This window comes from Cetorhinus maximus, chromosome X (genome assembly GCF_964194155.1).
Source record: "Cetorhinus maximus chromosome X, sCetMax3.hap1.1, whole genome shotgun sequence".
NCBI lineage: Eukaryota > Metazoa > Chordata > Chondrichthyes > Lamniformes > Cetorhinidae > Cetorhinus > Cetorhinus maximus.
The window spans coordinates 1,138,082-1,159,866 of record NC_135917.1 but is presented as its reverse complement, the minus strand read 5'-3'; the positions used below and the strand labels follow the sequence as shown (position 1 = coordinate 1,159,866).

At 44.7% G+C, this 21,785-nt stretch overlaps 1 protein-coding gene and 1 long non-coding RNA gene across 6 annotated transcripts; one reads left to right on the top strand and one right to left on the bottom strand.

Annotated features, from left to right (window-relative positions):
* The first annotated feature begins 525 nt into the window (after window positions 1-525).
* cyp27b1 (cytochrome P450, family 27, subfamily B, polypeptide 1) lies at window positions 526-19,590 on the top strand. Of its 5 annotated transcripts, none has more exons than XM_078534757.1 (11): window positions 526-793; window positions 1,753-1,868; window positions 1,951-2,101; window positions 7,531-7,721; window positions 11,111-11,307; window positions 12,617-12,817; window positions 15,579-15,742; window positions 16,173-16,339; window positions 16,952-17,033; window positions 18,370-18,567; window positions 19,306-19,590. In XM_078534757.1, exons 3-11 carry the CDS (start codon window positions 1,964-1,966, stop codon window positions 19,417-19,419), a joined length of 1,452 nt encoding a protein of 483 aa, XP_078390883.1. In that variant the 5' UTR covers window positions 526-793; window positions 1,753-1,868; window positions 1,951-1,963; the 3' UTR covers window positions 19,420-19,590. The 5 variants fall into 5 exon arrangements, with proteins under 5 accessions (XP_078390883.1, XP_078390885.1, XP_078390886.1 ...); XM_078534756.1 differs by lacking the exon at window positions 526-793 and adding an exon at window positions 823-1,154; XM_078534759.1 differs by lacking the exon at window positions 1,951-2,101.
* On the bottom strand, window positions 18,066-20,428 carry LOC144672781 (uncharacterized). The gene is made up of 2 exons (XR_013574170.1): window positions 19,805-20,428; window positions 18,066-18,515 (listed from the first exon to the last, which is right to left on the bottom strand). It is a non-coding gene; the product is annotated as an uncharacterized LOC144672781 (long non-coding RNA).
* Window positions 20,429-21,785: the final 1,357 nt, after the last annotated feature.

Below are 21,785 nucleotides of genomic sequence, written 5' to 3'. Positions count from 1 at the left end.
TATGGGAACATAAGCCTAGAAATGTAGCTGTGGTTCAGTGGATAATGCATTCATCTGAATGAGAAGGTCATGCATTTAGGTGCCATGCCAGAGATTTGAGCACTAAATCTAAGCTGGCACTCCAGTGGAGTACTGAGGGAGCACTGCATCGTTGGAAGTGCCGTCTTTCAGATGAGATGTAAAACCAAGGCCCTGCCTGCCCTTTCAGATGGATGTAAAAATCCCATGGCACTGTTTGAAGAACAGTGGAGTTATCCATCCAATATTTATCCATCAATCAACATCACTAAAAACAGACACTCCCCTCAGGCCTGCTCCACCATTTAATTAGATTGTGGCTGAACTGCACCACAACTCCATTTTCCTGCCTTTGCTCCATATAGCCACTTTTTGCTCTGCACCTGATCCATCCTTATTATGGAAGGCTACAGAAATGTGCCGTCTGTGCCCTCTTCCTCGAACACCACCCCCGCCCCCCCAAAAAAAGTGATGAAATTTGAACTTTCAAAACGTGGGATCATTTAGAAAAAAGTACACTATCTTCATTTACTGAGGAAATCAGGTACAGGGTGTTACCGAAAATGGTTCTGTTGTAATGTGTGTACTACTCCCGTAGGACACTATCCCGCTGCATGTTGCAAGACCCTGTGCAATCGAATGCATTCATCTTGTAGTTTTCCATTTGTCGCATTGCCCTAACGCTGCTATTGCTTTTGTGTACCCTGTTCAGCTGAACATGACGGCCATCAGTAGCAAATCACTGCAGGATGAGAAAGGTCGAAACGCTGATAAGGTGTTTATTAAAATATACACCCCTTATTAAGAGTTTTATTTCGAGGTCTCTAAATATCCTTTAGATCTGTTGATCCGGCTCACATATTTCCAGTTATCGTTTTACTGCCTGCTGTCTTTCTGATCGACTTCCGAATTAAAGCTGTAATTCCACTTTACAGTTTCTTGAAATTTGGCCAGCTTAATATTTCTTTCTGTCTTTACCTTTTTTTTAAAGAAGTCACAGTATGACTTGACTCTCTTTTAAATTTAGCTGCCGCTAACTTCAAGCAAGGAAATGCCATGTCCCCAATGAGCAGCTAGTCAAATATCTGCGTCCTCGTTGTATTAAACTGCTGGAGGGATTTCCCCGTTTGACGCTGGTGCGTCCTAATGGGGTAGTGGGGAATGATCAACGGTTTCTAAATTTGTAAGTGAGAACGTTTCTTGTAAAACACGATATGACCAAGTCTGGGTGAAATTGAAAACTGTACACCTAACTATGATTAAGATAGAGGTACCATTGTTTAAATATATTCATTATATTGACCAGAAGTTTAACACAGACCTGTCAACCATTACTCCTCGACCCAAAGTGTGTTTTGTATTTGGGACTTTTGCCTGTTGCTTTGTGTCATCTCCGGAAATTAAGTACATTGCGGTTCACAGATTACTTTTATTTTGGCCTGACTTTTCTCCCCCCTTACAACCAAAAAAACCTTGTGAAAACAATTTTTGGATGCTATTTCTTTTGTCTTTTATTCTTAAATTTAAAAAAACACATAAAATGCACACATTTCAGGTTTTCTTTTCTCTGCTATGTTATTTCCAATATACATTTCCTTGACCCCATTGATCTTGCAACAGAGCCCACCACTTCGCCCTAGGATCGTTGCTTCGATTCCTTCAGTGTCCCTTTAAATATCTAGCAAGTTGTTCAGATCAACCAAACCTGTTTGACACTTCTGATTGGCTTGACAGAATATTAATCTCATACTCAACCCTTGATTGGTCAAACATGCTGTCAGTCAAGAGACCTTTCTCCGCCGCCAATTGAGCAGCCAGCGTTGTAGCAATATAAAGACATCAGAATGAAGGTGAGGATTATTGCTTTATTTACCAGATGATTGCAATGTCATTAGTCCTAAAGGTGGTCAACCGATTCCCTGCATATTGCAGGTATGTTGCAGAAATGGTGAAAAGTACCTTGTACAAGAAGCAGAAGACAAAGAGCTTGAGAACTGTGGCTGAGATGCCGGGTCCTAGCGCTGTACAGTTTGCGTATGACCTGTTCTTTAATAAAGGGCTGGCTAGGTTGCATGAGCTTCAGGTAAGGACAATGTGTGAAATTCTGCAGTAAAACATTTTTAAATCTGGAATCTTATTGTAGATCCAGGACTGAACAGTCGTACAATGAAATAAAAACAAAAGGTGCTGGAAAAAGTCAGCAGGTCTGGCATCTGTGGAGAGAGAAACAGTTAATGTTTCGAGTCCAGTATGACTTCTTCGGAACTGCAGTCATACTATGACATTGAAATTCGGATGGAGAGGTACTGTATAAAGGATGGGGATTCGTGTACATAATTCCATCTGTTTTAAAGTTGAATGGAGGCAGAAATGTGACTCAATCAATGGCAGCAATCTTAGTTTTTGATAAACATGACAGTTCATTTTAAAAAAAGTTTTTTTACTAATGTCTATTTGAATATCTATCATTACAGCTTGTTCTTAGGGACATTTTTTAAAAGTCAGTAAGTGACTGAATTTAAGAATCTTTCTGTGCCTTCCTACATGACATCTCGGTCTTGGCCGAAGTTTCCAGATCATAGTGCTGCATAACACAAGGGAATAGCAATCTCTTCCCTAAGCCTATATAACAGTCGCTGTGCTCTTAAAATCATGTAACACAGAAGGTTATTTGGCCCCCTGAACCTGTGCTAGCTCTTTGAAAGAACAATGCAATTTACCCCAAGACCCTGCTCTTTTCCCATAGCCCTGCAAATATTTCCTTTTTCAAGAATATATCTAATTCCTTTTTGAAAGTTATTATTGCTTCTGTTACCACCACCCTTTAAGGCAGCACATTCCAGGTCACAACAACTCACTCTGTAAAAAAAAATGCATCTCCACTCTAGATTTTTGCCAATTGTCTCAAATCTGTGTCCTCTGGTTACTGACCCTCCTACCAGTGGAAAAAAGTCTATTCTACCAAAACACATCATAATTTTGAAATTATGCAAGTAATGCATTGTGTGAATTGCTTCTAGATGTTTTTGTGACCCAAGAAGGTGGTGTTTAAGTGCAACTCTTGTGTATGATTTTATTGCCCTGGTATGTCTGATTCTATGATTGTGGATGAAGTGGAGCTGATCTCACCATTTCTTATGCAAATGACTCTGTGATTATGACCCAGGAGCACAGGATTACTCATTGTGCAAAGTTAAATGAATTTACACGGGAAAAGTCTTTTCTAAATTTAAAAGTAAAGTTGTCAAACACATGATGCAAATCACATTGTCACATCACTTGCCTGTGAGACGATGGCAAATAGTGGACAGTTCTCTACTGCCACTAGGTTGTCAGACTGCTTATCTGACATCCAATCCTGGATGAACCGACATTTTCAGGAGGAGACAGTGACGTAGTGGTAATGTCCCTGGACAAGCAATTCAGAGGCCAGGCAAATGTTCTGGGGACACTGGTTCAAATCCCACAATGGCAGCTGGTGGAATTTGGATTCAATTAATAAATCTGGAATTAAAAGCTACTCTATTGGTGACCGTGAAACAGTTGTCGTACATGTGACTCCCGACCCACAACAATGTGGCTGATTCTTAAATGCCTTCTGAAATGGCCTAGTAAGCCACTCAGTTCTATCAAACCGCTACAGAAAAATCAATAAGGAATGAAACCAGATGAACCACCCGCATCAACATTTGCACTGGAAACAAAAACAGCACACCCAGCCCTGCCAGCCCTCCTTGCTAACATCTGGGGGCTTGTACCAAAATTGGGAGAGCTCTCTCTCAGACTAGTCAAGTAACAGCCTGACATTGTCTGTAAGGTATGATTCTATGAGTATGACTATGTCCCAGACATCACCATCCCTGGGTATGTCCTGTCTCACCGGCAGGACAGACCTGCCAGAGGTGGTGGCACAGTGGTATACAGTCAGGTGGGAGTTGCCCTGGGAGCCCTGAATACAGGCCCCGGAGCCCTGAATACAGGCCCCAGATCCCAAGAAGCTTCCTGCTGTTTACCACCTACACCCTGTCCCCGCCGCACCCCCCTCCCCCTCAGCTGATGAATCAGTACTCCTACATGTTGAACACCACTTGGAAGAAGCACTGAGGGTGGCAAGGGCACAGAATGTACTCTGGGTGGGGGACTTCAATGTCCATTACCAAGAGTGGCTCAGTGGCACCACTACTGACTGAGTTGGCCGAGTCCTAAAGCACATGGCTGTTCGACTGGGTCTGCAACTAGTGGCGAGGGAACCAACAAGAGGCAAAAACCTACTTGACCTCGCCCTCACCCATCTACCTGTTGCAGATGCATCTGTCCATGACAATATCGGTAGGATTTACCACTGCACAGTCCTTGTGGAGACAAAGTCCCGTCTTCACATTGAGGATACCATCCATCGTGTTGTGTGGCACTACAACCGTGCTAATTGGGATAGATTTTGAACAAATCTGGGCATCCATGAGGTGCTGTGGGCCATCAGCAGCAGGAGAATTGTACTCGAACACAATCTGTAACCTCTTGGCCCAGCATATCCCCCACTCTACCATTACCATCAGGCCAGGGGATCAACCCTGGTTTAATGAAGAGTGCAGGAGGGCATGCCAGGAGCAGCACCAGGCATACCTAAAAGTGAGGCGTCAACCTGGTGAAGCAACAACACAGGACTACTTGCGTGCTAAGCAGCATACGACAGACAAAGCTAAGTGATCCCACAACCAACGGATCAGATTCAAGCTCTGTAGTCCTGCCACATCCAGTCTTGAATGGCGATGGACATTTTTTAAAAATTCATTTATGGTATGCGGGTGTTGCTGGCTTGGTCAGCATTTAAGAAATATCAGGGAGTTGGCAGCTATGAGGAGCTGGCACGAAAGAGGAGTTGAGGCCTGGGGCAGATCAGCCATGATCTTATTGAATGGCGGAGCAGGCTTGAGGGGCCGAATGGTCTACTCCTGTTCCTATTTCTTGTATTCTTATTGCCCATCTCTAAATGCCCGTGAGAAGGTGGTGGTGAGCTGCCTTCTTGAACCGCTGCAGTCCATGTGGTGTAGGTACACCAACAGTGCTGTTAGGGGGAGGAAGTTCCAGGATTTTGACCCAGCGACAGAGAAGGAACGGCAATATATTTCCAAGTCAGGTTGGTGAGTGGCTGGGAGGGGAATGCTCATCCAGGCAAGTGGAGAGTATTCCCTCACACTCCTGACTTGTGCTTTGAAGATGGTGGACAGGCTTTGGGGAGTCAGGAGGTGAGTTACATGCTGCAGAATTCCTAGCCTCTAACTTGCTCTTGTAGCCACAGTATTTATATGGCTGGTCCAGTTCAGTTTCTGGTCAATGGTAACCCCCAGGACATTGATAGTGGGGGATTCAGTGATGGTAATGCCATTGAATGTCAAGGGGCGATGGTTGGATTCTCTCTTATTGGAGATGGTCACTGCCTGGCACTTGTGTGGCATGAATGTTACTTGCCACTTGTCAGCCCAAGCCTGGATATTGTCCAGGTCTTGCTGCATTTGGACATGGACTGCTTCAGTATCTGAGGAGTCGCAAATGGTGCTGAACATCGTGCAATCAGCAGCAAACATCCCCACTCTGACCTTATGATGGAAGGAAGGTCATCGATGAAGCAGCTGAAGACAGTTGGGCCGAGGACACTACCCTGAGGAACTCCTGCAGCGATATCCCGTGACTGAGATGATTGTCCTCCATCAACCACAACCAGCTTCCTTTGTGCTAGGTATAACTCCAACCAGTGGAGAGTTTTCCCTCTGATTCCCAATGACTCCAGTTTTGCTAGGGCTTCTTGATGCCACACTTGGTCAAATGCTGCCTTGATGTCAAGGGTAGTCACTCTCACCTCACCTCTGGAGTTCAGCTCTTTTGTCCATGTTGGACCAAGGCTGTAATGAGGTCAGAAGCTGAGTATCCCTGGCGGAACCCGAACTGAGCATCAGTGAGCAGGGTATTGCTAAGCAAGTGCCACTTGAAAGCACTGTCGACGGCACTTTTCACCACTCGGCTGATGATTGAGAGTAGACTGATGGGGTTGTAATTGGCCAGGTTGGATTTCCCCTGCTTTTTTGTGCACAGGATATAGCTGGGCAACTTTCCACATTGCTGGGTAGTTGCCAGTGTTGTAGCTGAACTGAAACAACTCAGCTAGGGGCCAGGCTAGTTCTGGAGCACAAATCTTCAGTACTATTGCCAAGATGTTGAGGGCCCATAGTCTTTGCCTTCAGCCATTTCTTGATAACACATAGAGTGAATCGAATTGGCTGAAGACTGTGATGCTGAGGACCTCAAGAGGAGGCTGAGATGGATCATCAACTTGGCACTTCTGGCTGAAGATGGTTGCAAATGCTTCAGCTTTGTCTTTTCCACTGATGTGCTGGGCTCCTCCATAATTGAGGATGGGGATATTTGTGAAGCCTCCTCCTCCGGTGAGTTGTTTAATGTTCAGCACCATTCGTGACTCCGAAGATACTGAAGCAGTCCCTGTCCAAATGTAGCAAGACCTGGACAATATCCAGACTTGGGCTGACAAGTGGCAAGTAACATTCACACCACACAAGTGCCAGGCAATGACCATCTCCAAGAAGAGAAAATCTAACCGTCTCCCCTTGACATTCAATGGCATTATCATTGCTGAATCCCCCATGATCAACATCCTAGGGGTTACCATTAAGAGGCCTTAATAGGGCATACGAAAGTCAGCAGCACGCCCGCCAACCAAAATATCGCACGAGCGCACGATGATGTCCGGATGCTCACCTGACATCACCGTGTGCTATTTTATGCCCGATGGGGTCGGGCACATGCCCACCCGCGGGATGTAAAATTCTGCCCTTGGAATCACTGTAATTGCTTGTCTTTCCAGGTTTGATAATTTGAATTTCTTGCTATCGGTGAGAACGCTGGGGTTTATTTTGAGCCAGTCTTGTACCTGTGCAAATGCCCAACCCACTTGTGTTAAATTCCTATTCAAATGTCTGCATCAAAAAAGTACACAGAAGGATCTAGGATGTCAACATTTAGCATTTGTATGGGGACAGTGCTAGTTGGAAAATACAATGTGTAGAATCAATCCTCCAACTATTCTGTCATGGATGCTCTATCCACCAAACTGCACATCGGTTTGATATTTTAAGCAACATTAAGTTTCTCCCCTATCTATTTAGTTTAAAAAAATCCCCATAAATATTGTTAATATTTCTTTACCCCTCAACACACCCTCTCAGCAGATAGCGATCCAATTCCTTTTTTAAAGATGTCAATTTACCCCAAGCCTTCAATAGGACTGTGTCTCACATGACCACTGCCCTGTAAGACTGGGAGTTGCTTCTAAGTAAATGAACCCTGCTGTGCTTTGAAGTCAGTTTGTTTTGCAGCCCCTTTTGAAATGACACTTGATATGTCTTCAAGACCCTCTGACTCTCATTGAACTGGGAACTGAAGGATTAAAGGATTGCACTGCCAATGTCTTCACCCACTTTATGTTCTTTTTTTACTTAGCTGGAGGGAAAGGCAAAGTATGGCCCTGTGTGGAAGGCTCGTTTTGGGTCTATCCTGACCATACACATTGCAGATCCAGCATTAATTGAACAAGTCTTGCGACAGGAAGGGAAGCATCCAATCCGTTCTGATTTATCATCTTGGAAAGATTACAGACAATACAGAGGACACGCTTATGGGCTCCTCACTGCGTGAGTAGAACCAAATCAACTCTGAAGTTACAATTGACTTAAAAACATTCATGCACAAGTTTCTTTTATGTGAAACAGCCACCAAATGCAACTGATAGCTGGAGAATGTGGTTCTTCAACTGTTTGGATGAAGTGTTAAAAGAAACAACAACATTTATATTTATATAACACCTTGAACTTAATATAAAATCCCAAGGCACTTCACAGGAGCCTGAATGCCTATCCCATTGGTTCAGATTTCCTGGCACAATTTGAAGAAGAGCAGAGAGTTCTCCTGGTATCCCAGTCAATATTCCTTATTGATCAGACACCACCACTAATCCCTCGTGTTGTGGATTGCGGGATCTTTCTGTGTGCAAATCAGCTGCCGCATTGGCCTGCATGAGAGTCCACTATAGTTCAAAGCAATTCCTTGTATGTGAAAGGTTTTGAGGTGTTTCTGAGGAACATAACAAGGTGCTATAGAAATAGAAGCCTTTCTTAGCTGCACTGGGCAGCTGCAATATCCTGGTAAGATATGAAAGAGGTGAAGAGGGAGAAGGGAAGTGAAGAGGGGGAAACTAGGATAGGAGGAGACGGGAGTGGAGAGGAAGCCCTGGCAGCCATCACTTTGAGCGTGCAAATTTGCCAGGCTAGTGGGGAAAAAAAACCAGAAAACGTTAAAAATGCAACTGCAGGTCAGTCGCTCTCTGGAAGAACAGACAGATTATCTTTGCTTTCTTATGATTCGTACACACTCCAGTTGCTTTTTCTCAGGTCCACGCAGAAGGACATTTCCACAGGTATCCTGTGAATGGAGATTAGATGTTATAATTGTGGACTGCAGGGTGAACAATTAATTTGCTGTAAATACTGCAGATCACCACCATAGACTCTAGGGATAGAAACCCAACTTGGCAGGCACCACAAAATTGGCAGTATCACATCAGCCATCTGTTATACGCCTGCTTCATATTCAGTTCAGTTGAAGTCAGTGAGAGTATAACAGGCTGATGCGCTACTGCCTGTTTTGTTATACCTGCCCAATTTTACCCCTGACCTCCATGACGAATAACTAATACTGACTGTACACCTTCGGCTGCAAAGGTTTATTAAGTTAAACTTAATAGAAGTAGGATCACAGAAGATTTAACTAGACTATGATTTATTAAAACAAACTTGATCTTTCAAAAATAATAAATGCCTCAAAAACCCTCTGGGTCTTTCTCACAACTGGGAGAAAAAGCTTATATCTAATGTCTGATGTTCGCGAAGTGCTGCACCAACCTCAGCTCTTCAACCACTTGGCAAAGCAGAAATTTCCCCACTCTTTGTTTTGACATCTGAACTTGGAGAAAGGAATGTCAAAAGGTACCTTTCACAACTAGTCAGAAACTGTGGTGAATGAAGGTGGGCAGACATCACTCACCATTAATCAAAGCTGATCGACTTGAACATAGGAACAGGAGGAGTTCAATTAGCCGCTCGAGCCTGTTCCGCCTGCAATCTAACTCCGTATACTTGTCTTTGCTCCATATCCCTTAATGGTTAACAAAAAAATCTATCAATCTCAGATTTAAAATTAACAATTGACCTAGCATCAAATGCCATTTGTGGAAGAGTTCCAAATTTCTTCCACCTTTTACGTGTCAAAGTGTTTCCTGATTTCACTCCTGAAAGGAACACTGGTATTTGACTGTGAAACACTGAGCATAGCAGCTATTGAAATAGTGACCTTCTAGATCTACGGAAGCCAAGGGCACACTGGTCTCCAAATTCACCTACTTAGCTGCTTGGGAAAGGAACACTGGCATTGACAATTTAGCAAATAACACTGCCATAGGTGGGTGATAGTGATCACATAAGGTTGCTACTCCTTCTGATTCCTGACCATTCCTGGACATTTTTAACATTTCCATAGATCTGTTGCCAGACATATGACCCAGAGGAAGTTGTTGATTTTCCTTCTTAGTCGTGACTAACTCACACGTTTCTTTCAGACCTTTGCCAAGCATTTTGGTTTCATTGTAAAATGTAAGAGTTTGTCCCAAATCCCTCAATCAGCAGCTGTAAGCAAAAAGAAGGAATGACTGAGCAAGTCTGCTGTTTCTGCCTCTCAGTCTGTAGGTTGAAGAGCTGCATAATAAAGGCTTCCAAAATGAGCCTCGTACTTACACGATAGCTCCAAGGTACGGGCTCAGCCCTCCAATAGAAAACCAGCAACCAGTTTTACTTCAGAAAATAATTTTCTACCACAGTCAGAAAAAAAGCCACCACCTGCGGTGGAGACCAAAACTAGGGGACCATAAATGTAAGACGGTCACTAATAAATCCAATCAGGGAAATTCAGGAGAAACTTCTTTACCCAGAGAATGGGGAGAATGTGGGACTCGCTCCCACAAGAAATAGTTGAGCTGAATAGCGTTGATGCATTTAAGGTGAAGCTGGAAAAAACATGAGGCAGAAAGGAATAGAAGGTTCTGCCAGTTTCACATCAGGATCTTGAGCTGAAACTGACCAAATATTCCACTGCTTTTATCACCAGAAGAATGAAGGGTGAGGATTGAAGACATACTTTCTACAGAAGATGTTAGGTGAACACAGAATGCTTTACCACAAGAGGCAGAGACTGCAGGATAAATTGACCAACCTCACTCTTCCAACAGAGAGCTGTGCTCAGATGGGGAAGTGATCAGATAATTGATGACACCATGTTGAAGCTGCATCTCCAATGCCTGCTCCCTTTTAGTGTAGCATCAGTTAATTTGCCTTTTGGGTGAGACATTAAACCAAGACCCCATCAGCCCTCTCAGGTGGACATAAAAGATCCCACGGCCACAATTTTGAAGAAGAGCAGGGGAATTCTTCTTGGTATCTTGGCCAATATTTACCCCTCAACCCAACATCACAAAAACAGATTATCTGGTCATTATCACATTGTTTTTTGTGGGAGCTTGCTGAGTGCAAAATTGGCTGTCACCTTTCTTACATTACAACAGTGACTACACTTCAAAAAGTACGTCATTAGCTGTAAAGCACTTTGGGACGTCCCGAGGTTCTGAAAGGCACTACAGTATAGAAATGCAAGTTCTTACTTTTATAACATGACTTCCTGTTATAACATCATCTTAAAGGAAATTAGTTAAGTATTTTTAAAGGAAGAATATAAAAGAATACAGTGCAAGAGCAAGAAAATGGAATTGGATTAGCACCAGTACAGGAGGAATGAGTCAAATGACCTCTCTCCTGTTGACCCGTCTATGTTGAAACTGTCAGTAGCTCCTTACCCTGCAAAAGATAATGATGGTTAATGTATATAAAGGTACCTTGTGGCCCCGTGACCTTGTGAGCAGCGAGCTGTTGGTCATTGCCATTATTTCCGCTGTGTTAAGGCAACTTTTTTCTTCCAGGGAGGGAGAGGAGTGGCAGAAGCTCCGCAGCATACTCAGCAAACACATGCTGAAGCCAAAGGAAGTGGAGGCCTATGATGGCGTCCTCAATGGGGTTGTCACTGACCTAATCTATAGGCTCCAGCACCAACAGACCAGAAATGATGATGGCCTGGTGAAGGACCTGGCAAGAGAGTTCTACAAGTTTGGATTAGAAGGTGAGGGCTGCACACGTAAAGAGGGGAATGGGCGGAAGGAAGGAAATCCTCCAAGAGATCCTTATGTCCTTAATTTATTTGCTATCCAACCTGACTCTCGGAGTACTTTTAACCCAATTTACCAGGCAGGAAACCTACAGGATCAGGTGGAACACGGGTTTTACACCCCATCCAATATTGTTCTCCATGACCATACTGGAGAGTAGAATCTGGGCAGGGTGTAAAACTAGCAATATACCTGATCCTGTGGGCTTTCCACCAGGCATTAGGTTATAATTTCCCCCACTGAGATTCCTGTTCATCTTGATAATAACCAAATGTCCTAGTCAAAGGTCCACCCACGTCTTGTGAATTGTAGAAAAACTTGAGTTTAGAAATGAAAATCAATGAGTGTTGTCCAGTTACACCTCTTGTGTCTGAACTTATTTATCCCTCAACCAACATCACTAAAACTGATGATCTGGTCATTATCACATGTAACTTGTGATGTAACAAGTTTCAAGCAAGTAGAGGCAGGGAAAGAGGGGGGAAGAACAGGGAAGGGCTGTGTTAGGGTGGAAGGCAGGAGATGTTAAATGACAAAATGGATGATGGTTAAGGCAAAAGGGGGTGATAATGGAACAAGTAAAGAAACAAAAGATGGGTCTAGAACTGTAAATGACAACAGCAGAATCACCAACAGTGCCGAATGAATGGGGGCAGAGGTGATGATTTGGAATTGTTGAAGTCAATGTTGAGTCCAGAAGACAATAAAGTGCCTAATTGAAAGATGAAGTGCTGTTCCTTCAGTTTACGTTGAGCTTCATTGGAACAGTGTAGGAGGCCGAAGGCAGACATCAGAGTGGGTTTTGTTGGGGAGGGGGAGCGGAGGAGGAGAAATAAACTGACAAAAGGTAGAGTTGACCTATGCACACTGAGAACCACTGGACCTAAGCAGGAGAGAGCAGCTCAGGTAGTTCATATTCCTGGAGCTGGAACAAAATCAAAGGGCCTTCTGTCAGTTGTGGCTCAATTCGGGTCCCAGAACTAACAGAATAACGTGCTAAACTAGTCAGCCCCAAATAAAAGCAAAATACGGCGGATGCTGGAAATCTGAAATAAAAACAGAAAATGCTGGAAAAACTCAGGTCTGGCAGCATCTGTGGAGATAGGAAAAAAATGTTAACTCTGTTTCTCTCTCCACAGACCTGCTGAATTTTTCCAGCATTTTCTGTTTTTATTTCAGCCCCAAATAATGTTGTGAGATTACTGAGCTGGTTTTCAACTTTCACAAGGAGTAACCTCTGTCCACCTCTGCTAATTCTTCCAGGTATCTCTTCAGTACTCTTTGAGACACGGATTGGCTGCCTCAAGGCTGATGTTCCCAAAGAAACAGAAGATTTTATACAGTCAATTAACACCATGTTTCAAATGACGCTCATCACCATGGCGATGCCAAAGTTTCTGCATAAAATCTACCCGGAACCCTGGCAGAAATTCACTGCCTGCTGGGATTACATGTTTGCTTTTGGTATGTGAGATTCTTTGTTGATTTGGCAGTGGAGTTTGCCCCCTTTCAAAGTGTTGAGGCTGAGGAAGTGGGGAGATGTTGTTCATGCTTTCACCACAAGGGGCAGACTGTAACATCACCTCAAATGAAACTGGATCAGAATTTGAAAAGGGAGAATATAAAAGGATATGAAGAAAGGGCAGGGAAACCAGATTAGAGTGAACAGTACCAGTTAAAGAGCTAGCATCATTTGACGTCCAGTGCCTGTGAACCACTGCCCACCTAAAAGTAAAAACCTATCCCAGTGTGTCTGTGTCCTGTTTTATACGTCTAAATGGTGATAGTGACTGTCTCCAGTGGCAGCCTGGCTTGTCACAGTTCAGGGTGGTGGTGCCCTTTACAGCCCCTGACAGAGAAGTGCCCATGGTGGAATTGACACATGGCCTGCGGCATAAATCACTGATCACTTCCTTTGTAAAACAAAGGGCGGAATCGTCCCAGATTTACACTAAGTGCAGTAGTGGACGGGAAAAACGATGTTTTATCTACCGGCTGCAATGGCAGCTTCTCACACAGTATCGTCCCAATCCCACCGCATTAATTATGCTTTACCAGTAAACATGCCGATTTGATGGTGGGTGGGCTCTGATTCGCCTGCCATGCTGCTTCATCACGCCGGGCACCATATTTAAAGTGTAGCCGCGCGCACACCTCTCAGTGCTTCCAGCCCAGGACTGCTGCAAAGAAGACATGGCCCCAAAAGGCAAGAATACTGCAGACCCCAGGTTTAGTGACGCATCCCTCAAGTGCCTTTTGGACACTGTGGAGGCCCGCCGTGATGTCCTCTACCCCCGCTCTGGCCACAGGAGAGGCAGCTACATTACCACTCCGGCTTGGTCGGCAATGGCAGTGATGGTCAGTGCTAATGCTGCACAGAAGAGTTTGTCCATCCAGTGCAGATAGAGGATGAATGATCTCATCCATGCTGCCAGGATAAGGTAATCATCTCATCACTCTAAACTCACACTCAAGCCCATCACACATTCACTGGCATCTCACTCACTGCCAGCTCAAGGGACATCACCACTCACTCTCTCACACACACCCTCACATCTCCATCTGGCCTCATCTCCTCTGGAGACTGCCTCCTCAGCCCTCACCATCCTGAGGCCACTTGCACAGATCAACATATGCCCCCATACACGCCCTGGGATACCCTCCTTCCCCATTACAACTCTCGTCCTGCAGCCTCTTCCCATGCCTGAGGCCACTTCTCCCCATTCCCCAAGAAAGCCATAGCCCTGCAGCCATTGAAAAGCCACCCCTGCCTTACAGCTGATCTGGTAGGTAGAGCTGCCGTGAGTCCCCCTAAAAGTGATGTGGTAGTGTCTGTGAAGCCTGGCGCTGATGACTGCGAGTGCTGCCCGAAGCAAGGTAGGCAAACAAACCTTGAAGTCCCGAGCGTAATGCAGCTCGCCAGGTGCATGCCTTAAATATGCTGTTGTGAAACATGGCGGTGTGTTTTCCCGCTAACGTGGGTGGATGATCCAGCGAGGGGGGGATGATTCCGGCAGGTTGGGCTTATAATGATATGCAGGATGTATTACAATGAGGTTCCCGATGTCTGACGGCGGGAAACGTGGCCCGCTATCAACGGGCTGAGCAGACAATCGCAAACTGGTTTCATGACGTCATGAAACCAATTTTTGGCCTTCTTGCCATATTGTCTGCTCATGCCACCAAACATGCCCGACACCAGCGGGCACAGACAATTCCACCCAAAGTTTCTGCAAGCATTGTCTTCAAGGTAACTGGAAGTAGGAGGACTTCGGCCTGCATGTCATGTGGTGCAGGTCCAAGAGAGTAAGTGATGAACCTTGAGTACTGCCTCTCTAGGTTACTCCTCCTCCTCCTCCTCCAGTAAGTAAAGATATAGTGTGAAAGCTACGATGGCCTCTTTACAATTGGGGATGGGAAGGCAGGGGAAGGGGTCAGTTAGCCAGATGGCTAGAATATGGTTCAGAATAATGCCGACAGTGCGGGTTTAATCCTCGTACCAGCTGAGGTAGTTCTTGGGGCCTGCTTCCTCACCTTGCTCCATAGTAATATCATGACATAAGCGGATTGCAGTCCCACAGCAGAAGGCACAAAGGCAGATGGTTGAGCAGCTGTTAGAATCACAGAATCTTACAGCACAGGAGGAGGCCACTTGGACCATCATGACTGTGACAATTTCCATCCTCCTGCTCTTTCCACAGAGCCCTGTATATTTCTCCTTGAATATTTATCCAATTCCTCCTTTTGAAAGTTCCTATTGAATCTGCTTCCACCTCCCTTTCAGGCAGCACCTTCCAGATCACAACAACTTGCTATGTTTAAAAAAAACTTCTCATCTCCCCGTCCACTAATCCTTTTGCCAATCACCTTAAATGTTTAGCAGCAACAAATAAATACAAGTAAAACCTGGTGCTAATACCCTGGTGCTAACTTTCCTGGTCCTATTATTCCCTCAAAATTAGACTTGTAAGGTCCTTTGTTTTTAAAAAAGAGTCTGTGTCCATGTAAGGATCAGGCCTGTAACTGACACTGCCTTGCTACCGACTCAATATGCAAGGGATTGTGTACAATCTCACTTGGAACAGTAGACTGTGCCAGGAGCAGTGATGTGTTGTGTCCCTCCAGGTTGCTATTCCAATGGAGATTCACTGCAGTTAGTGCTGGTCAGAGAAAGTGCTGCTCTGCCTGGCCTTATCCTTGAACTTACCTTGCAATTATTTTGCAGCTAAAGGACACATAGACCGAAGGATGGCTGAAATTCAACAGAAATTGGCAAGAAGGGAGCCAATTGAGGGCAAGTACCTGACCTACTTCCTGTCGTCCCAGAATCTCCCCATGAGAACCATTTATGGCAATGTCACAGAATTGTTACTCGCTGGCGTGGACACAGTAAGTGCGTTTCACCATTAGTTCTTGTGGTTTTCAGATTCTGCAAAATCCAGCAGGGGTAATCTTAACGGAACTCACTTGGGCGGGAAACCCGCTAGCTTAGGTGGGCCACTGGTTGTCCTCCCTACCAAATATTATTGTCCGTTGATGTCAATGTTGGCAGGCCATTCCACCACAGAGGCATCACACCCAAGTCCAGTCCTGTCTTCTGCCAATGGCGAGGGCTGTCATTGGTAAATGGCTTCTCACATAGCTTAAGGATACTTAAGGTATTTGTAACACCCCAGTTGAGAACTAATAGCAGAGACTGAGAGTTGACTTTCTTATCTGTATTACTACAGTACTCTGTATTGCTACACTAGGTGGTTAGCCTTCCTTTCAACACCAGTAACACATTGATCTGTATTCCCAATCTCTCTCTCTCCTGTAGATTTCCAGCACAATGTCGTGGACACTATATGAGTTATCCAGGCACCCAGACATTCAGGCAGCCCTGCACCGAGAAATCAAAGAGATGGTTGGAGACAAGCCTGTCCCCTCTGCTGCTGACGTGGCAAAGATGCCCCTCATGAAAGCTGTTGTGAAGGAAGTATTGAGGTGAGGTTAAAGAATGAGTGTTGCTACCCTGGAAAATGTGGGTGTCCCTTCAATATGGTTTTTCCTCTGTCCAGCATCTCTCAGTTGCAGCATCCAGAGATTTGTGTCTGGAAGACTGTAGTCACAAATTCTGACCTGAAAATTAATTGTAAAATTGTGTTTTATTTGGTTATTTTATTGGAGTGGGCAAATTATCAAAAAGTTAGTGGAGTAGGTTATCCAATAGGAGAAGGGTGAAAGGCCTTAAAGCTCATTGACCTTTTACCTGTAGAGAATGAGCTTGAACGTGTTGGGAGCTCTCTAGAAATGTCATTTCTTTTTGGCATGGCTGGTATGGGAAGTAGGTAAATGACAGTAGGGGCGTTGTTCTGAGGTTGAAGCAGAGGCACATTGATGGCACAGAATAAAGGAAACAGGATGTGTCCTTCCCCAACTCGGCAGAGCCTGATGCTGACACTGATCAAAAGCAGAGAAAGTATTCATCTCCCAAGCACAGACATCTGTCATCAGAAACACAAAACAGTGGTGAGAGAAATGGCCGCTGACATCAGGAATACACGAGGGAATTCTGACTGAAACATACGTGTAATGTTCCATTTTTCCACCTTCCAGGCTTTATCCTGTAATCCCGGGTAACGCTCGTCTGATTCCAGATAAAGATATCCAAATTGGAGAATACATCATTCCCCAAAAAGTAAGCAGTGTAGAGATTTGTAAGAATTTTTAAAATCCTGAAGGTGTGGGAGTTCCCATCTGCCGAGGCCCTAAGCTCTGGAATTCCCTCCCTAAACTTCTCTTCCTCTCTCCCTATTGGGTTTATTAGTGACTATCTTACATTTATGGTCCCCTGGCTTTGGACTCCCCCAACAGTTGGAAACATCTCTATGCCTACCCTTTCACAATCTTAAATGTAGCTTTTACCATATCAAATCTCTTTTCAAAATCTCTAGTATGTATGTGAAATAATATACAGTAAGTCCTCACTTAAAATTGTAGTTGTGCTCCTGAAAAGTGCAACTTTAAGTGAAACAACGTTAAGCAAATCATATTTTCCCATTATAACCAATGTAAAAAGCTGTAGTTAGGTTTTTAGGACCTCTCTCATCAGAAAAAAAATATTAAAACATTATACCCTGTAAGTGTAATACTGTACATTCCTAAATTCCTGTATTTGTAAATGGAATAACTCTTAAAATAAAATAAATTTTAAAATATAAAAGAAATATGCTAACTCTTTCTACTTACCTCCCACTCACCAGCCTGTCCCACTCCCGACCCTCCTGCTGGCCAACCCTCACACTAGCGCTCTCCCACTCGCTGACTCCCTCTCTCCCGATCGTTGACTCCTTCCCGTTCGCCGGCCTCTTCTCCTCATTGCTTCCCTCTTACACTAGCCAACCCTTCCACTCGCTGCTTCCCTCTCCCAAACGCTTTCTGTGAGCGAGGGCTCGAGAAGGGTGGCAAGAGGAAGAAAGCAAGCATGTGAACGAGAGAGGCTGTGAAAGGGAGGGTCAGGGAGGGAAGTGGCAAGTGGGTGAGAGTTGGTGAGCAGGAGAGAGTCAGGGAGTGGGAGAGGCCACTCCCAAATGACGCCATTTGGGACACGTGACGCTTTGTCAGCCCCAGTGTGAAACAACACAAAAGCAGAAGTCTCAATGCTAAGTGCGCACACCCACCCCATTATATTCGTAATGCGAATGTGGAACAATGCTGAATGAGGCAACTTAAAGTGGGGACTTAGTGTATAAAATAGCAAATGAAATAAGATGACAAAAGTGATTCTCACATTGAACAGCAAAATCAGTCATAACCAATACCTTGATGCAGCAGGTCATTTTTTAAAAAAGCTTCCATAAGCATCCAGCAAATAGAGGTTTGTTCTTTCACTAATCTTGAAGCTGTGACCTAGCTGCCTGTGTGTACTTGGGGTAGAGTGCATGGGAATACTCCTGCACCCTCCTGGTAGCCATGTGTTCTGATAGCTGATCATTGCTCTGATGATTCTGAATGGTCTTCACTCTTCTATCCAGACCCTGATTACTCTGTGTCACTATGCAACCTCACGAGATCAGGAAATCTTCCCCAATCCTGACTGCTTTCGGCCCAAGCGATGGCTTCATAAGGATCAGAGTTTTCATCCCTACGCATCCATCCCATTTGGATTTGGGAAGCGGAGCTGCATTGGAAGAAGAATTGCGGAGTTAGAGATCTACCTGGCACTGGCTAGAGTAAGTTGAGGAATTTAGGATCTATTGGGCAGAATAGAAAATGGGTTTATTGTTTCATGGCCATGAAACTTAATAGATGCGAATGGAATAGTTAAAGCACTAGCTGACTCAGTAGTGCACGTGCAAGATATACATTGGCTGCTGGCTATTTAACCATTTCTAGATGGTGATTTTATCAATAATTAGAAATAGGATTCGGCCATTCAACCCCTTGAGCCTGAACCACCATTCAGTCAGATCATGGCTGATTTGGACCTAACTCAACTTGATTTACCCTCCTTTGCTCCATATCCCTTGATACCCTTACCCAACAAAGAATCTACCAATCTCAGTCTTGACAACTCCAATTATCCGCCAGCATTCACAACTTTTTTGCAGGAGAGAATTCCAGGTTTTCACGACCCTTTGTGTGAAGAAGTGCTTCCTGATTTCCCCCCTCAACAGCCTGGCTCTAATTTTAAGATTATGCCACCTTGTTTTGGAGTCCACCCGCCAGAGGAAATATTTCTTCCTATCTACCCTATCAACTTGTTGTAATATTTTAAATGTTTGATCAGATCACCCAGCAGCCTTCTAAACTGAAGGAAAACACCTGATCCTCACAATTTAACTCTTTAAGCCTTGGTATAATTCTGATGAATGTGATGTCCTTTGGTGGAGTGTGTGTATACATTCAGTGTGAAATCTTTCTGTAGTGAAGAAACTGTGGTGGTGTATTTTACCTGTCTTTTTTTTCAGATTGTAATCCACTTTGAGGTGAGACCAGAGTTTAAGGGCAGCATCGTAAAGCCAATGACTAGAACCCTGCTGGTGCCGGAGCAGGAGATCAATCTACAATTTATTGACAGATGACTGTGATCACTGTGAACATTTTTAGCACTATACTAAAAGAATCAAGGGCCTGGATTTTTCTCGTGTCGGGCGGGCTTGTCGGGAGTGGGCAGTGGCGGAGCTGACCGCCGCTCGCAATTGACTCCACACCGCCATTTTACGCAGGCGGGCCAATTAAGGCCTGCCCAGCATAATAGGCGAGGGTAGCGCAGCGCTACCATGGGGGGAGGAGGGAGAGTTGGGTCCAGCGCTTTTTTGGGCATGGGTGCTTCAATCTCCCTGAGGCACAGAGCTGCCTCAGGGAGATTGAAATGCTTTTTTAAAAAAAATAAACAAATGGAATAAAAATTGAATGAAACATGTCCCATAATGGTTGGACGGACAGCGTAAAATTCATGTTAATTACCTGTTTAATGGCCTTAATAGGCCTATCAATTATCGGCGGGGTGCGCAGCCAACTCTGGCGCACGCCCACTGAATGAAACATCCTGAAACAGCGCGATGACGTCGGGACGCACGCCCAACGTCATCGTGCGTCATTTTACGTGCTGGTGTGTCAGGCCCGTCCCCGCACGCCAACTGTAAAATCCTGGCCACAGCCTCCGACTCCAAACCTCTGAAGCCTCACAGGACTCTTTAGTAGTTAAATTTCAGAAAAATCAGTCTATATCTTTTATCCAGAACTTTTGATGGGGAATTTTGAGAGGGCCACTGACAGACCAGTGTCCTTCAAGTGCTGCTTGTCTTGATGCTGAACCCATGAATACGACTGGCATGGCCCAACAGCTAGGCTTTTCTGTGGCCTAAATGCTCATGGTAATTGGAGAAAAGAGCGAGTGTCACATTTACATAAGCACCTTACTATGTCTCAGAAAGACCTCAAGACAATTCACAATCAACTACCTAGAAATGCAGTGACCATTTTGTCTGGAAACCAGGAAGCTTTTTTGCATAGTGAAAGATCTCACAAACAGCAAAGATACAGGGATAATATTTATTACCCGAAATATGAAAGGCAGGCCAGATGGTAAAGATTCTAATTTACCTTGGGTTGAATAATGCGTGGGAGCAGCCGGCTCACACCCTGGAAGTAAAGTCAGCATGGAGCCAACCTGCTCCGCGTCAGCCCACCCCGCAGCCATAACGTGCTGCGGGCGTCTTAACAAGGGCCAAGTGGGACTTCTGCCCCTCGCTGGGGAGGAAGTCCTGCCCTCGTTGGCCGGCAGCTCCGTGGGTTGCTGCCAGGGCTGCAAGAAAAATATGAAGGAGGCCCTGGGTTCCCCGAAGCTGGTAGGTCTGGGTCAGGAAGGCGGGTGGAGGGGGGGTTGGGTTTAAGGCTGGGTTGGGGGCAGGGGAATAGGATAGGAAGAAAGGGAGGGTTCGATCTTAGGGGGCTGCCCCTCTAATGCGCAAAGGACACCTGCTGAAGATGGAACCCCCCCCCCACTTCCTTTCCACCCTATTATGAGGGTGAGCTCGGGGTGGGAAGGTGGTGGGGTAGGCACCCACCCTATTTTACGTGGCCCCTCACCAGAAACACGCCCAGCGGGGGCATGTAAAATGCAGCCTCTTGAGTCTAGTTCTATTATTGGGTTACAGTGCTGAGGGCATAGATGCATGAGCAAGGGCAAGAGGATACACTGATTTTTAATCAGCCTCTCTGACTAGGTGGTATGGTCCTCACCTTCAGAGTGGCTGTATATTATAAATTTGTTGCAAATGAGTTAATTAAGAAAATGAAAGCATATTTTTAATACACCCCCTCCCCCCAACCCCAACGTTCCTGGTAAATAGAAGAATCTGGATTCAGGCATTCACTAATGGCTGAGGTGGTGACCTTGTGAGGGCAGTGCCTGGTAAAGTGCTTTGCCAGAAACTTATTTGAAAACAGGAAGGTGAATAACACCACTGGATCTGATGGGTACAAATAGTTTCTTCTAAGTTCCAGAAGTGATTAGTTACCAGTGGCTGGAACGTATCCCAACAAACAACTCCCCCCTCCACCCTGACCAAAAAGTGCCATCAGTGCCCATTTAATGTTAGTATTGGTGTCCTGATCACTGCCCAATTTGTGCATCGTTCTTTTTTAAATTTAAAGCCTTAATTTATTTTTTGGAAGAGAATTTTGGAGATTTCTCCTCATTTTGTTGCTAAGACACTAGTATCACACTGTGTGTATTGTACGTTAATTTGACTTTCAGTGTAACTATGCAAATTATTTTGAAATGATGCTTTTTTTGGTACATGCATAATTGCATTAATAATATGAATAAAAAGGCTTTAGAATTTTGAATCTTTGTTTGGAGTGAGATTATCCAGCTATACACCAAAATGTTTTCCCCTCCATTTTCTGTTGCAGCCCTGACTGGGAAACTGGTTAACACCAG